This window comes from Pleuronectes platessa, chromosome 19 (assembly GCF_947347685.1).
Source record: "Pleuronectes platessa chromosome 19, fPlePla1.1, whole genome shotgun sequence".
NCBI classification, from domain to species: Eukaryota; Metazoa; Chordata; class Actinopteri; order Pleuronectiformes; family Pleuronectidae; genus Pleuronectes; species Pleuronectes platessa.
Window position 1 is genome coordinate 8,659,475 of NC_070644.1, and position 23,109 is coordinate 8,682,583.

Genomic DNA, 23,109 nt, shown 5'->3' on the forward strand with positions numbered 1-23,109 from the left:
CGTACTACAGTATATTAGTAATCAGAGAACCTCATTCCACTTTCACCACTGCTCAGTGATTTGTGGCTGTGTGGCTGAGATCTGTATTTTTTAAATGCTACATCTTGTACACAAGAGTTTTGGATTGCAACTTTAAGAGTTGGTATATATTTAAATGTTGAAAATATTTGTAGGTGAGTTTAATTTGACCGTCATTTGCACATTAAAGTGCAACAATAAGAACAAAGCAAATTAGAATTGATTGAGTTGTCTAATAATTATCCTTTGAGTTGATATATGCCTTCAACTTCAGTATGGCAATATGAAGGAATAGTTATAGATAGTTTAGTTCAGATTTATGCATTAATAAACATGTTATATATCCTCTGTTCAATGCTCATCAGAAAGAATAAACATTTAATGAGGAATTAAACAGGTCTACAATACGCCAGGGTTAATTATTTGATATTATGTAGAGGGGTGGGGTATGACCCAAGGAAGCAGGTCCAGGAATTTCTTTTGACGTTCTTCAAAATTGTGTGTTTTTCAAAATCTTCATTAAGTTCTCAAAAAACAATTTATTGACCTTGATTTAAAAAGAAAAAGCAAAAATGGATCTTGTGAATTTAAATGTGGTTTCATAAGGGGACTGTTGGACTTTGGCAGAGGTATGAGCTCGACTGAATGTCATTTGGTTTATGTAATGATGTTTTCAGGACTTTGTGTAGAGTGTCAGAGGTGAACATAAATCACTAATCTGAGGTGTTGAACAAACCTTCCCCAAGGATATAGAATCAAAACAGAAATATAGATTATAAAAGCCGCTGGTAAATTCTAATGCCACTTTTCCTTCATGTATACAGAGTGAGATGCTGAGGTGAGTAATCACATAATCCTCAAAAAGTTTCATCAGCATCATGTTGCCAAAAATTCTCTGCATTATTCAGGTGCAGCAACCAGTTCGTTTTTTGTGCCATTATGGCACAAATCTTTTTTTTGTGTCATTTGGGAAACTCTCGACTGATTGATAAAGAGAGAAGTTTTTAACTTCATCAAGAAGGTTCTTGGTCAACTTCCTGACTAATGTATGATGCCAAAATGTTTTGATGCTGCTCAAAATACACTTTGAAGGGAGATCAGTGTGTGACTGTTTCATTTTCTGATCATTCTTCAACCATGTGCTGTCACAAACTGAGAGCAGGAACCACAGATTCCTGTGACAAAACACAAGAAAAGGGAACAAAATGCAAAAACACGATTCCAAAAAACAAAGATCAAAGCTCAACATGAAAGGAAACACTAGGGAAACAGGGAAAAGCAGCAAAGCACATGTCAAACGAGCAAGATGACACACAAAAGATGCCACAGGGCAGCACAGAGTATTATATACACAAGAGGGGCTGCAGGGATGATTGAACACAGGTGAAACACATGAGGAACAGGTGCAGACGATCACAGGGGCAGGAAGACAGTACAAAGACAGGAAGTTAAGCTTCAGACACTGTATTTTGAATTTTTATAATTTCAAAATACAAAAGGGAGCGGAGAACTCAGGGGGGAGACAACTGTACACAAATGTAACACAAGGAAACACAGGTAAAAGTCATAAACAGAAGCAAAATAGTCGTTCATACTTAAAAAGTTCAGAGCCAAAGTGGCAGAATCATGACATGTGCCTGTTTAAGTTTGGGCTTGTCAAGCTTACCCAGCATGCCGCATGGAAATCCAAAGAGAAACAGCAGCCGGAAGAAAAGATAATGCAAACCATGACTCAACCCAAAGTGAGCCACAGGTACCAGGGAGAAGTGAACAGAGTGTACCAGAACATCAATCTGCAACTGACGTGACACACTCAGGAAGGCAATCAAGGCCGAACACTTAAAACGCTCAGTGCAGAAATCTGAGTCATAATTTTGAGCAATGATTTTATATTCTCTGAATTTAGAGTTCCTCAAAGTACATATTTTCTGTGAGGACTTTTAACGTTTAGTGTCACATCGACACACACAAAATGAAATAACCTTTCATAAAAACACTATTTAGTATTTATGATCCAGAGGAGACAGAGAAAAGAGAGCAGCAGAGAAACAGAGTGCACAAGAAGAGGAGTGAAACAGGAAGGCAGGTGACACAGAAAAACTCTGACCTCGATTGATTCATCACTTGGTCGCTAATAATGGCCGATAAGAGCCATATTGTTATCTATATCATTTATCATGTTTACATTTAACTCTAGAAAAAATGTTATTCTCTTAATATAAGCGCTATATATTTGGTTGTATTTGTACTGGTGTTTATTTTTTTGTAAATATATCGGCCGACATATTGGTATTGTAAATGTTTCACTCCCTCTGCCTTAGAAAGAAGTGGTGAGTAACAGATGAACATATTGGAAAAATAAAGATCCAGACAGACCAGGACAACTTTAGCAAGAAAACATACCTAGTTGCACTTTATTATATTTCTTCAAAATAAATAAACAACATAACACAATGAAATAAGTCTGATAACGTCTCTGATAACAGCCTGTGACAGAATAAACCTCAAAATAGTGCCTGCTTTTTAGTAAACATAACTTGTACATAAAGTACAAAAAATACTACTCAAAAATGTACAAATGCAGCAAACAAATATCAAGTATTGTGCAATTCCTCCCCCCCCCCCCGACATTATACCAGCCGCTGACAGTCATCACAGGGATATTACTAGTGTACAATGCCAGAAGCTACATTGAAATATAATGCTCACCAGAATCCTGTGAGCTGTTAATGAGCAGCGAACGGCTCAGTGGCATAGCTCAGTTCATTTTGGTTCAGCAATACGAGCCTGTCAGGGATCTCAGATGACTCGTGTGGGTACGGATATATAATGCACTACTGATGAAGTATAATGCACTGAGTCTCGAAAAGCGCTTCCTGTGTGGAATAAATACTGGTACAATACACCCTCCTCTCGAAAGACGTAATCTCTCCTCCACAAAAACCTAACAGCAGGTCCAGAAACAGAAACATAAGTTGTCTTGTTGCTTTGCTCCATCGATCTGTTTCATGACAGTTTTAAAGCATAAATGAGAGTAAACATTCAGAGATGGATGCACAGGCGTCATCGCTTTCAGCTCCCCCCCCCCCCCCCCCACCCACTTCCCTAACACAAATACTCGCACACTTCCTCAAACACACTAAAATAGAAAAACAACACTGGACGTGGACCACTCACTAACATCCATCCCATACTTACATAGAAAAGTTTCTTTACTTTCAGAAAAGCATTGACCAGTAGAAGTTACTGGTGAACAAACAGGAGCTCTGTATGTCGAACCCGGACTCATAATAATCACAGCTGAAGGTGTACATTTTTTGCCGAGCTGAAATAGCAAACGTTACGGTATATTGTCGAGTGATTGTTCAACACTGCCTGTCTGTAGTCGCACTTGGTATAAGTGTGTGTTAGCTTTTGTCAGTAGTATTCAGCAGTAATCGACTCCAGGGTCCATCTCCTCTTCGCTGCTACATAAGAATCCATCATGAACGGTGCCTAGTCACTGTAGGACGTCCCAACAAATCCAATCAGTGTGACAAGCAGGAGAAAAGCAAAAATAAATTAAAAAAATAATAAAGGAATGCATTCAATTGGCAGGTGGTTCACACTCTTGCACTGCCACACACTGACATCTACGCCCTCCATCTAACATGATCGCATGTCAATCATTTCCAGGATTATTGGGTCCGGCCCAACGCATGTAAATAAACAGAAGCTGGAAATCAGGGTTTCTTTTCCCTCTCACTTCCTCCGTGCGCTCCCTGGTCTCTTGATCTGCCAGAGGTGGTTGTGGATAGTCAGGGCGTCCACGCTGACCGACACGCTCTTGGTGGGGATGGCAGTGAACTGCTTGCGGTCAGAGCTGTATTTATAGACCTTGTCAATCATCTTCCGGCTAATGTTGCGCGGCCCGGTGCCGGTGAACTTGACGATCTCCTCTGTGTCTGGGGAGTATGAGTAAATGGCGCGGAACTGGCACCCGCCGTCACGGAAGAGGATGATCAGGTGGTTGGCGTCGCACTTTTCCAGCTCCTGTGAAACAGACATGAGACCCGATTCAGCACATCGCATCGAACAGGAAGGGAAATGTTACTGTGAGAATAATAGATTAACAGTTTTTCTTAACTTTCTCTATAAATGACACAAAGTTTACTAATAGATATAACGATTGAACTTCAAGTGATGACACTGACCTCCAGAATAACATTCTTCTGGCCCTCATTAACCTTTCCAGCCAGGCAGCAGTGAGCGATGGCATTGATGATGATTGGCTTGTTGGACTTAGAGCTCGGCTCCTTGAAGAGTTTAGGACCTTTTACAAACAAGAGAGAGAGAGAAATGTATTAAAGTCACTCTGTAGGTGTTGAAAGAAATCGTTTCGGAAATCTAGCGGGATTTGAAGATTGATATCACATATCCCATATCTGTAAATAAAGTATGGGGCTGGAGCTTAGCTATCTTAGATGAGCATAAGTCTGGCAGCTGGGTTGGATACAGCGACCTCTTGGGTTGATAAGACAAAGGTCCAGTTTCCAGGGCATATCCCATCAGAAAACTATACTCTGATTGGCTGATGGTTCTGATTTCATATTTACAGATTTGATCAATCAATAACGGTTTTCATCTACCTCTCAGCAAAAAATACGAAAAAGCACATTTCACCAAAATGATCAAAAGTATGTTTTGAATTTAACTTTGTCTTGACATTTTTATGCTCAAATAATTTTTAGGTGATAGTATCAATAAATTAAAAGCTTTTCTACATCTCCACTCACCGTTGTACTCGGTGGACATGATGGAGGAGGCTATGGAGCCGTTCTCCCAGTCCCTCTCCATGTTCCTGCTGGATGCTCTGCTCAGCATCGGGAATGACTCCACAGAGCAAACAGAAGCAGCCCTGAAGCACAGACATATAGGTCAATGAAATTACTACTATGATAGGCAGACTGGACGAGTCTATCATCGCTTGACTTAACACACAACTTGGTAATTCTCACCTCTGCGGCTCTGCCCCTCCGGATATCACACTGTCTGTCTCCGTCGCCAGAGAGAGCGTCGATCCTCGATGACTGCAGCTCAGATCGGCTGAAAATGACAGATGGACTTAATGCCTAATGGTTGTTTGCCCGATTCCCCCATTGTTCTATTTCCATATGCAAGCAGGAATTCAAATGAATAATGTAACGTTACTCTAAATACAAACAGCCTACAACCCCATGATTCAAACAAGGGACAGAAATCTGCTTAAAAGACAAGTGGATCATAATTTATTCTGAACCAGCTACTGTATAAATCTGGTCTTTTACAGTCCAGGGATTTTAAGGGATGTGTTTGGCTCATATCACATCATGCAGAGCAGGATAGAAGGTTCACCTCCCCCGCAGCCTGCTGCTGAGCCCTGGGCTTTGATCAACATGGACACCTTCAGAGAATTACCTGCACAACACACGCACACACTCAGTGCTTGACAACATTTACATGAGTGAGGTTAACTGAAAACACACACAAACACACAACAGCAAATCAAACCATACAACAAACTATTCTCAACCGCAGACTGTATTTTGAAGATGGACGACGCTTCTCCACTTGACGTTTAACCCCATTTTTTTATAACAAATTAAAACATAGTGTTGACCAGGGGTTTGTGACCTATACATCAGCCAGTCACTAGGTGGCAATCAAGAGGACATAACTTCACTTTTGGGGAGCTGTCATGTCGATCATCTTTATATATAGTCTATGTTGTACACAAACAACATGACAACAAGACAAAATGGACAACACTAGACGAAACATATATGCTGTTCAAGTACCTAGGGTGTCCTTACGTGTGGTGTATCCTTTGGAGAGGCTGTTGTACTCTTCACGGTGGAGGGATTTCGGCCTGCTCCTGCGGGACTTCATCCTTGGACGGGGCTTGACCTGACCTTGACCCTGCTCTTCCATCAGGGACTCCTGCTTCCTCTGCAGGTATTCTTGTTTAATTAGCTCTCGCCGCGCCTTCTCTTCGTCCTTACGCACACGGTCCTCTTCCGCCTTCCGCCTTGAAGAGCAGGATGGAGAGTTGAACCCAATCAGATTTTCACGGCATGACACACACACAAACCTTTAACTCTATAATTAGTGTATGAGTGTGTGAAAAGAAAAAAGTACCGTATCTCATCACGTTTGAGCTCACTGTCGGCTTCCTGTTGTAGTTTGCGTAGTCTCGCCTCTTCAGCTTTGCGCTGCTGTTTGAGGAGGAAGTGAGCGCGACGTTTCGCCAATTCATCTTCTGCCTTCTCCTCATCCTGGTAGATAAATTACATGTATTCACTAACTCACTGTGTTTCTCAGACGCTACTCTCCGTGTCATTGATGTGGCCTTGATGATGCCATATCACAAAATGCTAAACATCGCAATTTTACCTTAAAGAAGAAGCCCAGCCCAATATTCTGCTCGCCCTCTGCTGTGCAGTCTGTGCCATCTTGATTGCCGTCCTCCAGTGTATCAATAAGCTCTGACAGGTCGACCTCAATCAGCTGACCTTTGACCCTGGTACTCTCTTCTCCAGCCAAAGCCTCTTTTCCTGAGTTGTCAGCTTCTTCTGGATCTGCCGCCTGTGAGGCAGATACAGTTGTACCGGAGATGACTGGTGGGTCCTGGGACTGGGGTTGGTCTTGCAGGCGCGTTAATCGTTCTGCAGCTAAGCCATGGACTCTGAAGGTGCTCTTTCTCTGAATGTTTCTCTCTAACCTGGAGCTCTCCATAGAAGCCTTGGTCCCCTGGTCTCCACATGGACTTTCACTAGGAGAGGGAGTGCACTCTGGGGTCTCAGTATTAGAGGCCGCTATAGAGGCCAGCTTGCTGTTCTCTTTATTCTGTTTTCTCTCCAAGGCTTTGCTGCGGCTGGAGCTAAGCTTAGGAGGTCGGCCTACAGGGAGAGAACTGCCGCCACCGATATCTACAAAGTGGACTGCAAAAGATTTGGACTCTGAGGTAGAGGTGGTGGATGTTGTTTGTGTCCTTGTGGGGGTTGTGGGGGTTGTGCGGGTTGGGCTAGCTACAGATTCTACTCGTTCTGGAGGTGAGGCCACACTGTGCTTCATCAGCAGGTTCTGCTGTAACGAGAGCTGCATCATCTGCTGCTGAATGGAACTAATCGCGTCATTGAGAAGATCTATGGAGCGGGAATACTCAGGGCAGCCAGGATCAGCCCCATTATTTTGAGACAGGGTGCTCAGCTTGTTGACTCTGTTCATGTGTGCTCCCTCTTGATGGCCCATCTTTGCTTGGACCTTCAGCTTATCCAGACAAGAGTCATCCCTGCTGGACAGGGACTTCACTTTATTCCTATAAGCAGCTGTTTCAGATTCCTGGGAGTGTTTCAGGGGCAAAGGAAGTGTTTCACTCTTGCCTCCACCCTTCTTGACGATGTTCAAGAAAGCAGCTTTCCCTAGCTTTAGTCTCTGCCGTGCTGACAGGGTCTCCATCTTCTTCTTCTGATATTCGATTGCACGTCTTTGTTCTTCTAGCTGCATGTGAAGTTGCAGCAGTTCTGAAGGCACTACTGGGAGGCTCCCCATCATAGTATTCCCCAGCCCAGAACCAGGCTCCTTCCCAAGCCAACTGGAGGTGCAGTCAGTCTTCAGTTGCCAGGGAGGGCAGGGGTTGTTCTCAGAGCCATCAGGGGTGGTCTTCTGGGAGCTACTGGTACTAGAAAATCCATCCCGGAGGCCAAGTTTCAGGAGCTTTCTCTCTGCGAAGCTGGTCATCTTGACACTGGCGCTGCCCGAAGCGCTGCAGCTGCTTGCCCAGGATGCGGTGCTGAGGCAAGGGCTCGAGCGTCCACTGCCGCCTTCCTTATCGTCCCGCTCACTCACCTTCAAGTCTTCTTTCAACTTGGCTGACTCGCCCTCACCGAATTCACACACCTCCCCCTCATATAAATATTTTCCCTTTCCTCTCTTCATCACTTCTCTTGTTTGCTCTATCTGATCATCGTCCTCCTCATCTTCCTCAAGGTCTGCAATGTCTGAGTCAGAGTCGTATCCCACCTCAAGTGTATTGGAGAAAGAACTGTGGTGCTCCGGCGACAGATGAAGGAAAAATCCTTGGGACTGTTGTTTTCCGGGCGGAGAATTGCCCAATGAACCCTCAGTGGGCGGCCTGAGGCAGCTAGGCACTGACTCTGCAACAGGTAATGTAAAGGTACTTCTGTTAGACTCAGCCCCAGGGGACATTCTCTGTGACGTTTTCGAGACAATGGCGGCCGCTTTCCTTGCAGCCGCTGCTCTACAGCGACCCTCACCACTTTCTTCCTGCTTGTTCAGGCTGATACTCTTCTCTTTCGCTGGCTTGGAGATGGCAGGCATCAGAGGCTCCAGATAGTAGCTGTCTGCCTGATGATCCGAAGTAAAACAACCAGGGTCAGGGCGAGGAGAGCAATGAGGGTTAGAAACCTTTGAGGTGGAGGTTGCATCCTGGATTTCTAGCTCATCTTGTTCCATGTCACTGCCAAGCCGATGTCGAGAAAATGCATAGGGGTGGATCACAGCGACAAGTTCCTCCTCTTCTATTTCCTCCTCTTCGTCTTCTATGCGTATGTGACTCAGAAGGCTCTGACCACTGAGTCTGTGGTGAGACAGACGAGGACCTGACCCCAGCATGTGTTTCGGGGTAATGCTCATTATGTTCGAGGCCAAGCTGTCTTTGCTGATGGAGCGAGCAAGGCTGATACTGTCGGCGTCGTCCTCCATGGGATAATGCAGGGCATAGGGCACTGGCTGCGATAAAGGCCTGGACAGGAACAGAGGAAGGAATACAAATTAAATGAGCAAAGTGTAATGAATCATGGAAACAGAAACTGTAAAGGCTGTAATCCCGCTGCTCACCTCTGCCTCCTCTCTTGCCAGGCCGATACTGAGCCCTGGTGCGGCCCATCTGCACGAGCCATAGAGACAGACCTATTTCTGAGCACTAACCAAAGAAAACAGGATCCATATCAGAAAAGGGAATTCGCAAACATGCAACATTTGAAGTTGCAACTACTTAGACAGAATTTTAAAAAATGATTTTACAGTTTAGAGTTACAATTCTAAAATATTCCAGTTAAATGGTTAAATGAATAAGTCAGAGGTAAACTAAGAAAGATAAAAGAGCACACATCACGTGAGGAACATGAAGATCACCTACAAAAAAACAATCCCATTGTTTATTGTTTCCTCTCCCTTTTCTCTTCCTGAAGAACTTTCTTTGTGACTTAATGGATCTGACTCTGCACAGAGTAAGTATTTTGTATTACCTGAAGTGCTCTCCTCAAGCACCTTCTGTTGTCTCTGCCTCAAGGGCAGTAAAGATTGAGAGGAGCTTGAAGTGCCTTGTAAAGAGCTGTAAGAAAAAGTCAGATGCTTGAGTTTTTAGATTAAATCAGGTTTGAATTTAGCTGCTGGAATCTAAGAAAATTTTTTAATATAGTGAAAGGTTTTCTGATAACATTAATCTAGTCGTATGTATCCATTATAACAATTGTAGTGAGGTTTCACAATAAAAATATATGGGAAGATGCTACGATAAGTGCACTTGGTTTTTGTCATATTCATACATGAGATATTTCTCAGAACTGTTATGTGAAAAGCAACTACAGTATATGAATTGGTCAACCTGTGGGTTGAAAGTAAAACTCTCTGTGTGGTGTTACAGGAAACAGTCACTGTGTAATACCTGAGGTCAGAGCTCTGGGGCATGGACAAGACATCAGCGGAGTTGGATGACGTCAGGAAACTACGTTTTGTGACGTTGGAGATTGGTGTATGAGATCGAGAAGCTTTAGGCTGGAGCAACAATCTCACTAGAAAAAGTGTAGAAAAGATATAAAACCATTACAGGTTACGGATAGTGTTTACAAAAAGGAAAAGTGTATTTTTGTGAGTGTGTTTTACCGTCTCTGATTTCGTGAAGGTCCCTGGGCTGAACAAAGTCTGGCTTCACGCTCTCAAACCACCAGAACAGCTCAGCAATATAGACCATCATGTTATTCTGTCAGGAAACCAGATCAATGGGACAATAGGACCGTGTCATTGGATCCTGCTTTTAAAGTATTTTCCGGCTGGTAAGTGTTTTTGGTCTTACCTTCAGGACCGGTGGAGAATACAACATGTCTTCGGGCTTCAGGTAGAAGCATTTGCTCAGGTACTCATTAGAAAACTCCCGCAGTAACTCGATGTTGTACATGCTGTCTGCTATGGAAGGAACCTCCTTCAGACAGATATCTACACAGAACAGGGTAACAATGGTCATTACTATCAGGCTAATACTGCATAGGGTAATTGTAGTAAGCAGATCAAGAGCTTTTTCTAACCTGTTTCTTGTGTAAATCTAATTATTTCACTTGGAAAGCGTACATATAAATATATTTCCCAAAACGTCAGACTGACAAACAAATCATACAACCTTAGGCAACTATCTTTTTCTTCATTGGATTCAGTCACCCTGTGTTACCATACCTTCGAGTCTGATGAGTTCAGGGCAATAGAAGTGGATCACAGCCAGCAGAGCTGTTCCGTCACACACGTCCTTCAAAAGGTCGTCCAGCAGGGGGAAGTGCTGAAGTGTCCGACCTGACAGGTGATCTCTGCGGTATCGCACCTACACAGCAAGCGAGAGCCCGACTTTACATATAGTACACAAATTCATAAGATCAGAACACTGAGTCACATGCTCACTTCTCACACAAACACACCATTTCTCATGTAATATTTGGAAATATCAGTTTCCATTAGACTTATTATTCTCAAGGTCATTATTCTCAGTGAGCGGCTGTCTGTAAAAGCTTTTGATGATATTTAAATATCTGTATCAGATTGTGTCACATGTTGCAAACTTCGATCGTTTACATTGATAATGTTTGTGTCTCACTCCACTGGCAAGAATATTTATCACTTTCACGTAGTAATATGAAACTTATTGCCAGGTTCAGACAGCACAAAGTTCTTGTCTTATACTGAAGTCATTGTTAGCGAATACTGAGTCATAGATTCTGCTGACTTGGCCGTGAGACATGACAGACCACAGGTTCTTCAGGAAGTATGTCCCTAGGGCCACTGTGCCATGATGTGAAGTTTCCCAGATGTGTCCATTACTATACACTGCAGAATAAAATGATCATTGTTGAGCCATAAATCCTCACTTTTGGGCATAGAGGCCTGATGTAATTATCAGGTTGATATTGTGTAGTGCAAACCAGATACAACACTGAGATGGCTTTCATCGCTTGTGCATGTAATAAATGGTTAAAAATGCAAAAACAGTAAAGGTCAGGAATAAATAAAGGAAGGGGTCAATGGTTGGTACATTCCCACAGAAAAGAACTCCACAGGCTCTGATACACAATGGACCAGAGCGTGCAATACAGGCTGGTGAGGGAAGAAAGAAAAGAGTGGGAGGAAGTTAATGAAATGAGAAGAGCCGGGGCCGGTTGAATGGATTTGAGCAATTTTAACACTTGGCTCCACACATGTTGCGTGATGGTGACAGTGAGTTAAAGTGCCATGTAGCTTTTCCCGGGGGACAGCAGAAAAAGTTTTGAAAGGAAAAGTGGATGTGGATGTGTTTGAAGATGTTAGATGCAAAAGCACACATGGAAATTGAAGAAGAAATTACTAAAGGGTTTCATGCAAACTCAAAACAAACACGCAGAGGAGAAAAGGGGTTGGGAGCGTGCTGTTCCTTCCTTTGCCACCATGGGGCACTGTGACATCTTCAATTTTTGACCATCACTGGTTTCTCTGTAAAATTGGTTTTGATCCATGTCTGTGTTTTACTATCTGTCAAATTAGTCATTATTTTTTAAGGCTCCTCTGTTCTATCTGATCAGACACGCACATACACACACACACACACGTAGACACACACACACCTCACAAAGACACGCATACATTCACACAAGAGATCGCTAGCAGTTGCACTTACTGGTACAAGCTTCCAGTACCATTTGGAGGGAGACTAGAGACAGGAAGGAATAGAATTAAGGTGGGAGACACAAACAGGGACAGCAGCAGACAAGGGTGAGAAACAGAGACAAGGAATCAGATTATCCCCTGTTACCATGGGGACAGATCTGATCTTAACGACTAGAGAGGGTTAGACAGAAAGTGTTAAGAATATTTAGTGAGCAGGCAAATGAAGAGACTGGAGGTGTTTGTGCATTTTGTTTCAATAAGTACGATTTCATGGCAATACCATACTTCCTGTTAAAATGCCCCAATGACCTCAAATTAAGGCGGCAGAAGTTCCAGGATTTGGAGAACGATCCTCGAAATGAAAGTAGAGATAGAAAATCGATTGAGTGAGTGGGCCGAGGCGCAGTGTCAGACTTTGAAAACCCCTGACTCAGGGTGTCCACATTTGAGAGACGAGAAAATGTTTGAATCTGTTTTCAGAAGGTGATACGAGGTGCTCATCACATCATAATCCATGGAATGTTTGGATTATAATGACAAAAAACGACATATCTGAAAGCTAATGCACCCAGTGAGCAGAGGATGCTTGTGTATAAGACAGCCAGAGGAACAACAGACAAAGGCAACAACATTACTCAAGAAAGACAGTGTTAAACAAAGAGAATGCTTTAGGAAAAAGGGACAAAGAGACAAAACAAAGAGAGTGTGAAACGAGGGGAATAAATCGAGGCACACAGGTCTTACCTTCTGATGACTGGACGACTCCAGCAGATGTTGCTTCATCTTCAGCTCTTTCTCTGTGATCTCCCTCATCTTTATGTTCACCTGAAGTGGCAGAGACACCGTGAGTCAACAGCAAACAAATGAATGAACTAACACTGCCATTACAATATCAATGGTGGTTTGGTTTTTTACCTTGTTGATCCAGAAAAGCATTGCGTCTTCCATATCAAAAGGGAGCTCCTTAGAGGCACTGAAGTTCGAGAAGCGCTTGACACTGGACACAACCTTCTCTATGCTGATCATCTCCACCATGTAGGCCATCATCAGGGCGTCAATGAGGTGGATGTGGGAGCTCTGGGAAAACACAGATTGTGAGTTATATTGCAATGTCAAAAATGTAATGATAATAAGTCACTTGAGAAGTATCTCTAATGTGTATATCTGTGTTAGAATCCGTGCTCTGTTCATAGGAGAATATATTGCCTAAAATAATTGTGATAAGGTAGTACTTTGCTCTGAGTCGCCATGGAAACAGGGCTGAATTTTGAGACTGAAACGTGTGGAGGTCTAATAGCAAAATCCTAACCAGCCTACACATGATACAATTGCTGTCTTTATTTAGTTTCACACACGCTGTTTCTGTTGCTTCTAAACGGCCAGGGTTGAGCCACAGCTGTGTAAAATGTTGTTGTGTGTGTTTTTGCTGTACGCCCGAGACATTGATTCCCTTTACTTCAAAATGATAGGCACACCCTGGAATATCAACAACTAATTTCCAATCACTTTGAAAGAAGACAGTTAGATGATAAGTCGATTCATAGTTTTTTTTTTTTATCTATTATATGTGACTATGACAGTCTGAGAGTCTCTTCAATGTCTCCTATTGAGCTTGATACAAAACTAAGTAGCCTAGAGCAAACTTTACACTCATATATACTATGAGGGACAAAGCGTCAGCCACTGCTTCTTGGGCAGGTAGTTGCCTTTTGTGTTTTAACAACTGTGGGATACGACTAATACGTTGAGACAGTGGGTTTACTGTATATTCATATGAACTGAGTCTTTGAATATTTTTGCTTCATGAATATTTTAGATACACACTCTAAAACCTTCAAAACAGTCACATCCACAGATTAATTATATATTTAAATACTCGTGGCTCACTAGGCATTTGGCTCTGGAAACCAAAGTCATATTAACCCCGTAATAATGTTTTTTTTTTTTTTAAATGGGTTCAGGTTCATCTGAAATTAAATGCTGCAGAATACTCCAGGGCATTTCATACACAGATCCCGTTACCAACGAGGACGTGAGCAGTACAGTTAATCAGCAAATGCCTTATTTATGATTCGACATTTTCAGAAAAACTGCATCTATTACTTTTTGAGCAATGTTCTCTAATCCAATTTAAAACTGATCTATTAAGAGATTGGGGGAAAAGTATGAAAGCATTGGCCAGCAGATCCTGTTTCCTTTGTTAATATGTAATTCACTCAAATATCAATTTTGGTATATAACTAGACAAAAGGTTATTTAAGAGATATCCACCATCTTTAAGGGAGCAGAGCTGAGGTCCAGATCAGAAACGGGGGTGTTGTCAGCCTCCAGGACATAGAGGCCTTTCCTGGACAGGGCCTGGATGACAGACTGGTGGCTCTGGAGCGAGGCAGCCTGCTCAGCGTGCAGGATGAGCCCACACACACGGCAGTAGAGCTCTCCAGACAGCAGCAGGCGGATGATGGGGGGCTTGATATGTTCCTGCTCATACTGGTCGGTGTAGAAGGGGTTTCGCTGGTCTGCAGGGACGTTGTCTAGAAAGAGGAAGGATCATAAACATGTCAAACTAATGAAATCTTTTTAAGCCTGGTTGGTGAGACTGGGTTAGACAGTGACTTGCTTTTCTATCTATAGTTCTATTAAGCCACAAATCACATCATGTGCATCCACACGCAAACAGGTTCTGCACGTGTCCAGCAATGCATCACAATGTGACGTAACAGAGAAGCTTCCAGGACACAGACTGTGAAGGTATTAGACAGTCTAAGAAGAAACCAGCGCAGGAGGAAAGCACTGAGACAAAGTCGACAGTTCAACAGTGTGCCAGGTAGCAATGTGGGCTGATAGGTGGACATCAGGCCTGAAGCCAATGAGCTAACAGGACTTAGCGGGGATACTTAAGCTGATGGTGCTGTCCCAGCCTGCCTGGTGTTCATGGACACAGACATGGGGCAGCTATTTTTATATGAGTTGGACACGTTAATCCAGAGCTAAGGTCTCAAGCACTCACGAAATCTAGCTTCCAGTGCTTTCAGGGAAGATTCAGAAAGAAAATACAGAGACTGGTGCATGACAGAGTTATTGAGTGAGTTGGTTATGTACGTTTAAGGTGAGGAACGAAAGAAAATAAAAGGAAGTTCATGATTTTTTCTTACATTTATTATCAATATTACTGAACTGAATTTGTAATTTTTTTATTACATTAGTACTTCTGTCTATCACACCAATCATTTTACTGTCCACATGAATTTTAGTGGTATAGGCACATGCTCTCTTAGTAAACATGTCTTAAAGGAGTACATTGACATTTTCTGACCTTCTGGCTCTGGCAAGCAGAGTAGTATAGATCGTCTCATCTAACTCTCAGCACAAAGTGAATAAGCATTTCCCCAAAATGATGAACTGCTCCTTTGACAATAGAGCAATGCCGAATAGGCAGCTAGATCATTGCACACGTCCATTAGATTGGGCTGAGCAGCTTTCTCAACCACGATATAACCTTAGGTTGTGTACACACGCAGTTTAGTAGATAGATACATAGATAACCTTTATTTAGACAGGGTATAAACCAATTAAGACCAGAGCTCTCGTTTACAATGGTGTCCTGCATTTACATAAACAAGTAAAGGTTAGAATACAGAGGAGTAAACATTTCTTAAAAAAGGTATAAGATAGCCACAGCAAGAAAACCAGGAGCATTCATCAACTAAAACTTCCTTTACCAAAAACCTAAACTGTTCTAAGGTTTAAAAAAAGATATAGTCTAATTGAGTCCTGAAGTTTATTCCAACTATGAGGAGCGTGGTGTCTCAGTGCAGTTTTACCAAATAATATGCCTAAGAAAGTTGCCCTCTTATCTGGATCTGCATCCAATTTTGATGGGTTCTTCCCTCACCCGTGTACTGTATCTTTCCACCAAGCTTTCTGGAAAGCTGTCCTGTTGTTTTTGAAGTATCTTGCTTACAAACAGACAAACAGACAAACAGACAAACAGGGGTGGAAACACAACGTAACTGGCAGAGGACGTGATAATGAGTCAGATCAAAACTGGGAAAACCAGAACAGCTGGTGATCAATGATTCGCGCATCAATATTTAACTACTTTAAAAGCATCAAAGCTGAGGTGCGGTAACCACAATATTCACTGTCATGATGACTAAGATAAAAAACACAAAATGAATGATTAGTGGCAAACAAGCACTCTCTCACTCTCACAAACACTGTGAAGACCTCGGATGTGTCTTTCACATCAGACTGTGAACCTACAGATTCTCTCTCACTCTCTGTTGCGCCCATATGTTCCTGAATCCCAGATCATGTGAGAAATACTCCACACATCCACCCGCCACTTCTCTCTTCTCAATCGTGTTTCTCTCCACAAAAACAAATCACACAAGCCCCCCACCAGCCCCTTTCTTAACACAACACTCTTCACACTGACACGTCCTCAGTCTCAGCTGTCCCACAGTGTCCCCTCTTCCTGCCTGGTTGCCGTGGAGACGGTGGCGGGGGGAATGCCAGCTTGGCCGGAGGTTGGGGCTGGGTTGCTGTCCCATTTCATTACAGAGGCCTGCTCATTGGGTCGTTTTATGGTCCCTGACATCAGGAGGTGGTTGTGTGTGTGTGTGTGTATGTGTGTGTGTGTGTGGTGGAGAACAGCAGAGGGGGGAGGCAGGAGCTCCTCTGTAATCCCAGTTTATAATACTTAGATATTTATTATCCAGCCGATCCAAGCGTTAAAGCCCACCCGGGATGTGGGTAAATCAAGAGGAGGGGTTTGGAGAAAGCTATTGTGCCTATTCTGTTGGACACGAGGTCAGATAGATCAGCAGGGATCTTGCTGACAGTCAGGGAAGGGCTGTCAGACTCTGGGCATTGCTGGGGAAAGACACAACCATTCTCTCCAGTAAGAAGGCTTAATGGAGAATCCTGCAGAAGACAGTATGTTGAGAAAACACAGCCTTTAAGCTGATGAAGCCTGTGGTGACACTTGAAAGTCTGACCATGCAGAAACAATTTAAAGTCTCTTATGGAATCGCCCAGTTCTTCAGCTTAGTACGGTTTGATTTGTGGCTCTTGACTGACCACACTATATTTTATATCCACACACAATTAAAGAAGTTATTTGGAAATATTATTATTGCAGGTATTATTTACATCCTACAATACAGCAGGAGCCAACATTAGCTAATTACAGATATATCTATTGGTGTATACACTACGTAGGTAAAAAGAAATTGCAGTAACAGATTTTCCAAAGATATGCTTGACATAGTTAGGATACACAAATTTGTCCACAAACACAATTTGTATTAAAACTTTTTCGAACTTTAAAATGTTCTGCTCAATATATATCTTGCAATTATTCTAAAACGATTTTAAAGTAATTTTCATTCAAAATATTTGTTTTTATATTTGTATTTATTTTGTGTTTATGAAAAAATACTGTTAACAAATACTTCATGACTTAGGAGCATTGCACAATTATAATTTAGACACAAATTTTATACAACTAGTTTCCTTGAAGTTGTGCAAAATAAGAAGCATAATCCAGTTCAACATTACAGGTCTCTAATATTTTTATTTGTTACATTTTTCGATTCAAAATGTCTCAAATGCAACTTGAAAATCTGGAAAAACATGATTCCTCTAGTCAGACCTTTGTAGAACTAAAGCTGCTCTTAGTTTCTAGTAACAACATTTAGAAATCATTTCGATGCTTCCCCGAAGGCCATTAGTCCAACTGGCATGAGTCTAAACAACCAGGCTGTGTTGTGAACAAGGACTCAGCCTTTCGATCCAATCCCATTAAACACTTAAACATGTGACTGGCTCTGACTTTCACTCCAGCACACACAGACAAACAGAGTCCTCCCAGCACTACCGTGTTGCTTGGTTTGCACTCTAATCTAATAAGCGTGTTTTGGTTCTTCTGACCTTCACACTGACACTCTCCACTACAATGAGAGATACTGTTTTCTAATCTCTGAACTAATAGATTCCAGGTAGTTAGCTGTAATGCAGTTTCACAACCTGCAGTATGCAACCAACATATTTAGATCCTGCCCAAAACAAAAAGTCCACGTCTGCTTTGGCACTGCATCACTGTGGTGATAACACAGTAAGTAAGCCAGCTTTAGCGTGAGTAGGATGCACCGGTCAGATACACCAGATGCATACTGGCTAGAACAACTCACTAAGTGGTATGAATGGGCATTGGCCAAGAAAATGCACTGTCACTGTATCGTCAGGATAAAATGATGTGTTTACGTTATCCCATAGCACGTTCACTTAACTGTGGTAGAGTGGGAGATAATCCTGATATCCCTGGCCTCGTGTTAACCCACATAACAATTAGTGCAATGACTTCCCTGCAGTAAAGTACCCAGATTTTAAAGAAACATTTCAAAATAATTTTTGATGACACACAGGCAGACGTCACACACCACCTGGTCTTCGTTAGTTTTAAGTCAACATTTTCAGTATACAGACATCATGGCAGATAGTTTTCAATATATGAGCTCTTAGCTTCGAGGGGTTACGCTTCTTCCACTACTCTTGACTGCTCGCAGCCACATATAATTTAATGCACCTGCAAATCAGTAATGATTTTTTTCTTTTGGCTGCAGAGGCCACTGTTGCTGCTGATCAAAAAAAGACCCATGGAAAGATGGACTGGAACAGGTACTCTGTATCAGCAGATACTCTGAGTTGAGGTATCGAAATTGCTATAGATAGATAAAAAGCTGGATCTACAGCTGAAACAATTCGTCGTTCAATACTATTGCAATAACAGATTTATTGTTTTGGTGATTTTTCAAGTAAAAATAACCAAATTCTCAACTGTGGGGATTTCCTTCTTTTTGCTTTTGTGTTGTCGTAAGTGATAGTAAACTGAGCATCATTTGGTGTTGTTGCCTAGAAGCAATGTGAGAATGAAACTGTAACTGACACAAATAATTGACAGATTATCCTATAATCATAACAGCCATTAGCTGGAGTCCTATTTGGTTGCTTTTAGTCATAAGGAGATAATACTTCGGAAATTTAGGATTTAATGTAAAATGTGTAATTTCAGCAACATTACAACTGAAATAATTTGTTATTTAATCAATTAATCATTGAACTGGGGGTGAGTAAGCAACTTCCCTGATAAGCAAAGCTCTATTTTAAGATTTTACATTTCTTAATTTTCACTTAGCTGCTTTTCTTTATTCATCCTAAACTAAATCCCTTTGGGTTTCAGACTATTGGTTGAACAAAACAAGCAATATGAGGTTGCCATCTTAAGCTCTGAGAGATTGTGTTGAAAATTGTTCACAATTCTCTTACTTGTTGTGCGTCAATTAAGAAAGTAATCGGAAGATTAATAACAATAACGATATTGAATATAACTGCTAGTTACAGTCGTACACAACGTTAGCTAACCGAGAAAAGTAGATTAGACTGATGTCAAATCACATTGGGCTCTTTACTGTTCCTGGCACAGTGATGACAGCAGGAGCCAATGAGATTATGGGAAGCAGGAAGCCTGATAGAGGAAAGGGTAATTGTTTGATGTTTATTATCGGTGTCTGATGTCTGTCCTAGAACATTACAGCGTCACAGAGAGGAACTGACACTGGGCATGAGAAGGCATCAGTTGCTTGGTCATGCTGATATGGTGCAATACTTGTTGTCAGATGTGTTATATTTGTGAAAGTTTTTTCTTATATCTATTTGATATCTTTGTTTTTATCTCTTGGCTTGGTTGCTATTTATCCCACCACACATGACGAACTCTGAATTACAGGATTTTGAACCAGTCCATTTCCTGAGTCATTGCCTGCAGCACAGGATATCTGTATCTCCCTGCAGTGATGGAAAGACTTAAAGTACGGTTTATGTCTGGCTATGATGACAAAGGCTTTTCCATTACTGAAGAACTTTCTCGCTGTTTCTCCTTCCAAATGTCTCATTATTATTGCTCATAAGGATGGTAGAATCAGGGAGACCCCCCCAGGCCTGCATGAATAGCACAGCTGACGTCCTGTTCACACTCCCCAAGGAGGAGTCAGTGAGTGACACAAAAACCCACATTCAGTAGGTCCTTCCCAGACATTTCCTCACAGCCATCGCAATCATCATCAGCGATCATCACCAATTGCTTTTCGTTTGATTATTCAGCGTCAGGCCTGGTGAAAATGTACGTATTCTGGAGTAATTAGAAACAGCGGTGGCAACATCTTCACAAAATGTTGTACACACATGTATCATGACCGGGCGGGAAACATTTCGTCATGACACACGAAATTGCTGTAACTTCAGTGTACTTTGTTCAATGTCCCTTAAACTACATGTGTGTAACAACAGACCCCAGAGCTTTCATCAGATCAACTTTAAATTCAATGAGAGTCATCTTAACTTTATGGAGATTAAAAGCACCAAAACTCTCACCTATGATCAAAGTCCCGCCCTGTACAGCTCCATATTTCAATGTTGACTCAGGGTCATAGTGTCACCGACTGATTTCACCATGAAACAGGACTTTTTTTTTAACTCCACTGTGCATTGCATTAAAACCTATGATCAGACCACTGTACATTGTCCGATCTGCTCTCAAATTCACGCGTTTTTCCTTCCCACGGATTGCAAAACGGGCGTGCCTCAGAGATGTTTCACCCGATCCCTGTCCACCCTCCCCGTGGCCACATCAGGTCTAGAGATTGCAAGTGCTCAGGCCCAGACAGTGCAGCTTCGCAGCCCTAGTTTTTTATGTTTTAGTACAGCTCATCAGAGCTGGCAAGCCCAGTGACCTGAGTATAAATGATGAAGAGATGTCGACCTAGGCCTTCACTCACAACCACCGAGGTCTGGAGTGCTGCTATGCTCTTGAGATGTAAGCATCTTTTCCTCAGGGAACTTTGCTTACACACAACATTGCAGTTAAAAACTGAAACAACCTATGAATCCATCATTGTAAACAGTAAGATTGACGTCATATGAAGTGAGAAATGGAGGTGAAGATACAGTTAATAATTATTGTTTTTTTTAATAATACTGATATAAACCATTTAATGACAACATCATGTCAAAATACCATTATTCATAGCTTCATTTATTGCATTCAACTTATTTATCTATTGAAATGTTTTATTTATTAATAGCTGATGGTGACTGCAGGGATTCTTTCTATGTTTTAGTAGTGGTGGGCCCTCTCGCCATAAAGAAAGACTACTACATATATACACTCTAATCAAATAAAACATTCACTTTCATGAGACTAGAGCAGATGCACACATTCACATAAGGCATGTAGTTATTGAGTGTGGCTGTTGTCAAGACAGTCATCAGCTAACCATAATGATACTGAGGCCAGATATGTAAAGTCCTAGGAGGTTTACGGAAACTGGGAATAGGACTAAAGTATTTCTTGCTAGTTATACCACCAAATAATGATTATTAGAAATGAAAAAAATCATAATTTATCAATTAACCTGCTAATTAGCACTTTCTCTACTCATTCAAATACTGCAATGAACTGGAAAGGTTCTGTTATTTCATTCAAAGCTACAACAATTAGTCGATAAATTGATTTGTTGGTTGAGAGCAAATTAAACAGCAACTATTTTTCAAGAAAAAACTGTCTCTTAAATGAGAATTTGATCATATTTTTGTCATTGAGTAAACAGAGTATCTTTGATTTAATAATAATAATAAATACTGGGCATTTCTTTCACTGTTTTCTGACATTTATTGATCGAACGATTTATTGATTAATAGACAGAATGTTCTGAGTTTTGTCAATAATGGATATAATCATTAGTCGCAGCATACATTTTGTCCTGTGCTAAACTCATCAGCTTCATGAATGAGTATGGTTTTCCCTGCTCTCCAGGACATTGGCAGGAAATTAAATTTGAGTTTAATTAGCAGGATTTGTATTAAGTAAACTGTTCATGCTACTACAATGCAGGGACTAGATGGCATATATACAATTTGGCCTTAACACACTAAGCTGCTGATGTGGTTTAGTTCATGTACAGTAGATGGTTGCTCTAATACATTAAATAAAACAAATGAAATCATACTGTGAAAGAAACAGGCCCCTTTCAGAGACTCAATGGTGCTAGTTAAAACATAAAGAGCAAGCCTTACCGATTCCATAGGCTTTGGCAAACAACCAGCGGAGATTTGCTTCTATTTTGGCCCTGGCAGAGTCATAGAGCTCCAGTGGTACGATCTGAGCCTCCATGCCTCCTCGTCCTCCTCCTCCTCCTCCTCCATCATCATCATCTGCTGCTGCTGCTGCGGATGCTGCTGCTGCCCTCCTCCAGGTGCTGTCCCTGCCAGCACTCACCTCCACATCCATCCTGCACAATGGACGAGACACATAAACATTAATGCCAGACCCAACCAGGGCCATGACATCACACAGTAGATCTAAAGAACAACAAGCACGGAAGGGGCCCGGCTCCCTGACAGACACCACCTGCTCTGCTCATCCCAGAAAACACTGCACACAGAGGGGCTATCTGCACGGGTCCAACCTGCTGGTGCTGCAGGTGTCTCTACTGTCACTATTCATAAGTTACTACCATAAATCTATGCATGTGCCCCTTTGAATCACACCCTGGTGCAGTTATTAGCTGCTATGCTGTTAATGCATTGAACAAGCAGATGTTGTCTATGAGAGCTAGCTAATTAATGCTAACAATAACACCCATCTTTGCTAGCTGCTGCTGCTGGTGGTTATTTCCTCGCCTGTTCCAGTGGAGGGAGACCAGGGGATGGCCGGAGATGAACCGGGTGTGTGTGTGTTAGCTCTCTGACCCGCACACACACACACACACACACACACCTGATATTAGACAAAGACTCACCTCTACCAGCTCATGGAGTCCTGCCTCGAGGTGACTGCGATGTTACCACACCGACATACCGGCCCTGCGCTCCTCAGCTGACGGTGGAATAACGGAGGTGGAATAACGGAGGACTCCTCCCCGCCCCCGAGGCGCAAATCTCCGGCCTCGCAGGATAAACCCGCGGCTTGATGCGAGCTAATCCAATAGTAATTACAAAATAACGTACAATCTCACTGGCAACCGCTCGGGAAGGCCGCTCTCGAGGGAATGAACCATGTCCGGGCGGAGTGGCACCGAGGCTGCC

At 42.2% G+C, this 23,109-nt stretch overlaps 1 protein-coding gene across 1 annotated transcript; it reads right to left on the reverse strand.

The window, feature by feature from the left end:
* Window positions 1-3,142: 3,142 nt before the first annotated feature.
* Window positions 3,143-23,045, reverse strand: camsap1a (calmodulin regulated spectrin-associated protein 1a). Its single transcript, XM_053411307.1, has 20 exons — window positions 22,824-23,045; window positions 22,099-22,313; window positions 14,233-14,495; window positions 12,877-13,038; window positions 12,706-12,786; window positions 11,972-12,004; window positions 10,507-10,648; window positions 10,133-10,272; window positions 9,943-10,039; window positions 9,725-9,851; window positions 9,306-9,391; window positions 8,896-8,980; window positions 6,430-8,800; window positions 6,175-6,311; window positions 5,850-6,064; window positions 5,392-5,454; window positions 5,016-5,103; window positions 4,794-4,915; window positions 4,212-4,330; window positions 3,143-4,050 (listed from the first exon to the last, which is right to left on the reverse strand). The coding sequence occupies exons 2-20, from the start codon at window positions 22,310-22,312 to the stop codon at window positions 3,760-3,762; spliced, it is 4,836 nt and encodes a 1,611-aa protein (XP_053267282.1). The 5' UTR covers window position 22,313; window positions 22,824-23,045; the 3' UTR covers window positions 3,143-3,759.
* Between the last annotated feature and the right edge of the window lie 64 nt (window positions 23,046-23,109).

Bases quoted from the DNA above. Each gene is read 5' to 3' on its own strand.
- camsap1a (XM_053411307.1), bottom strand. From the start codon at position 22,312: ATGGATGTGGAGGTGAGTGCTGGCAGGGACAGCACCTGGAGGAGGGCA. The intron at 9,852-9,942 runs GTAAAACACACT...CACTTTTTCTAG, and splicing joins CCTTCACGAAATCAGAGACG to TGAGATTGTTGCTCCAGCCT. The intron at 4,331-4,793 runs GTGAGTGGAGAT...TGTTTGTAAAAG, and splicing joins CATGTCCACCGAGTACAACG to GTCCTAAACTCTTCAAGGAG.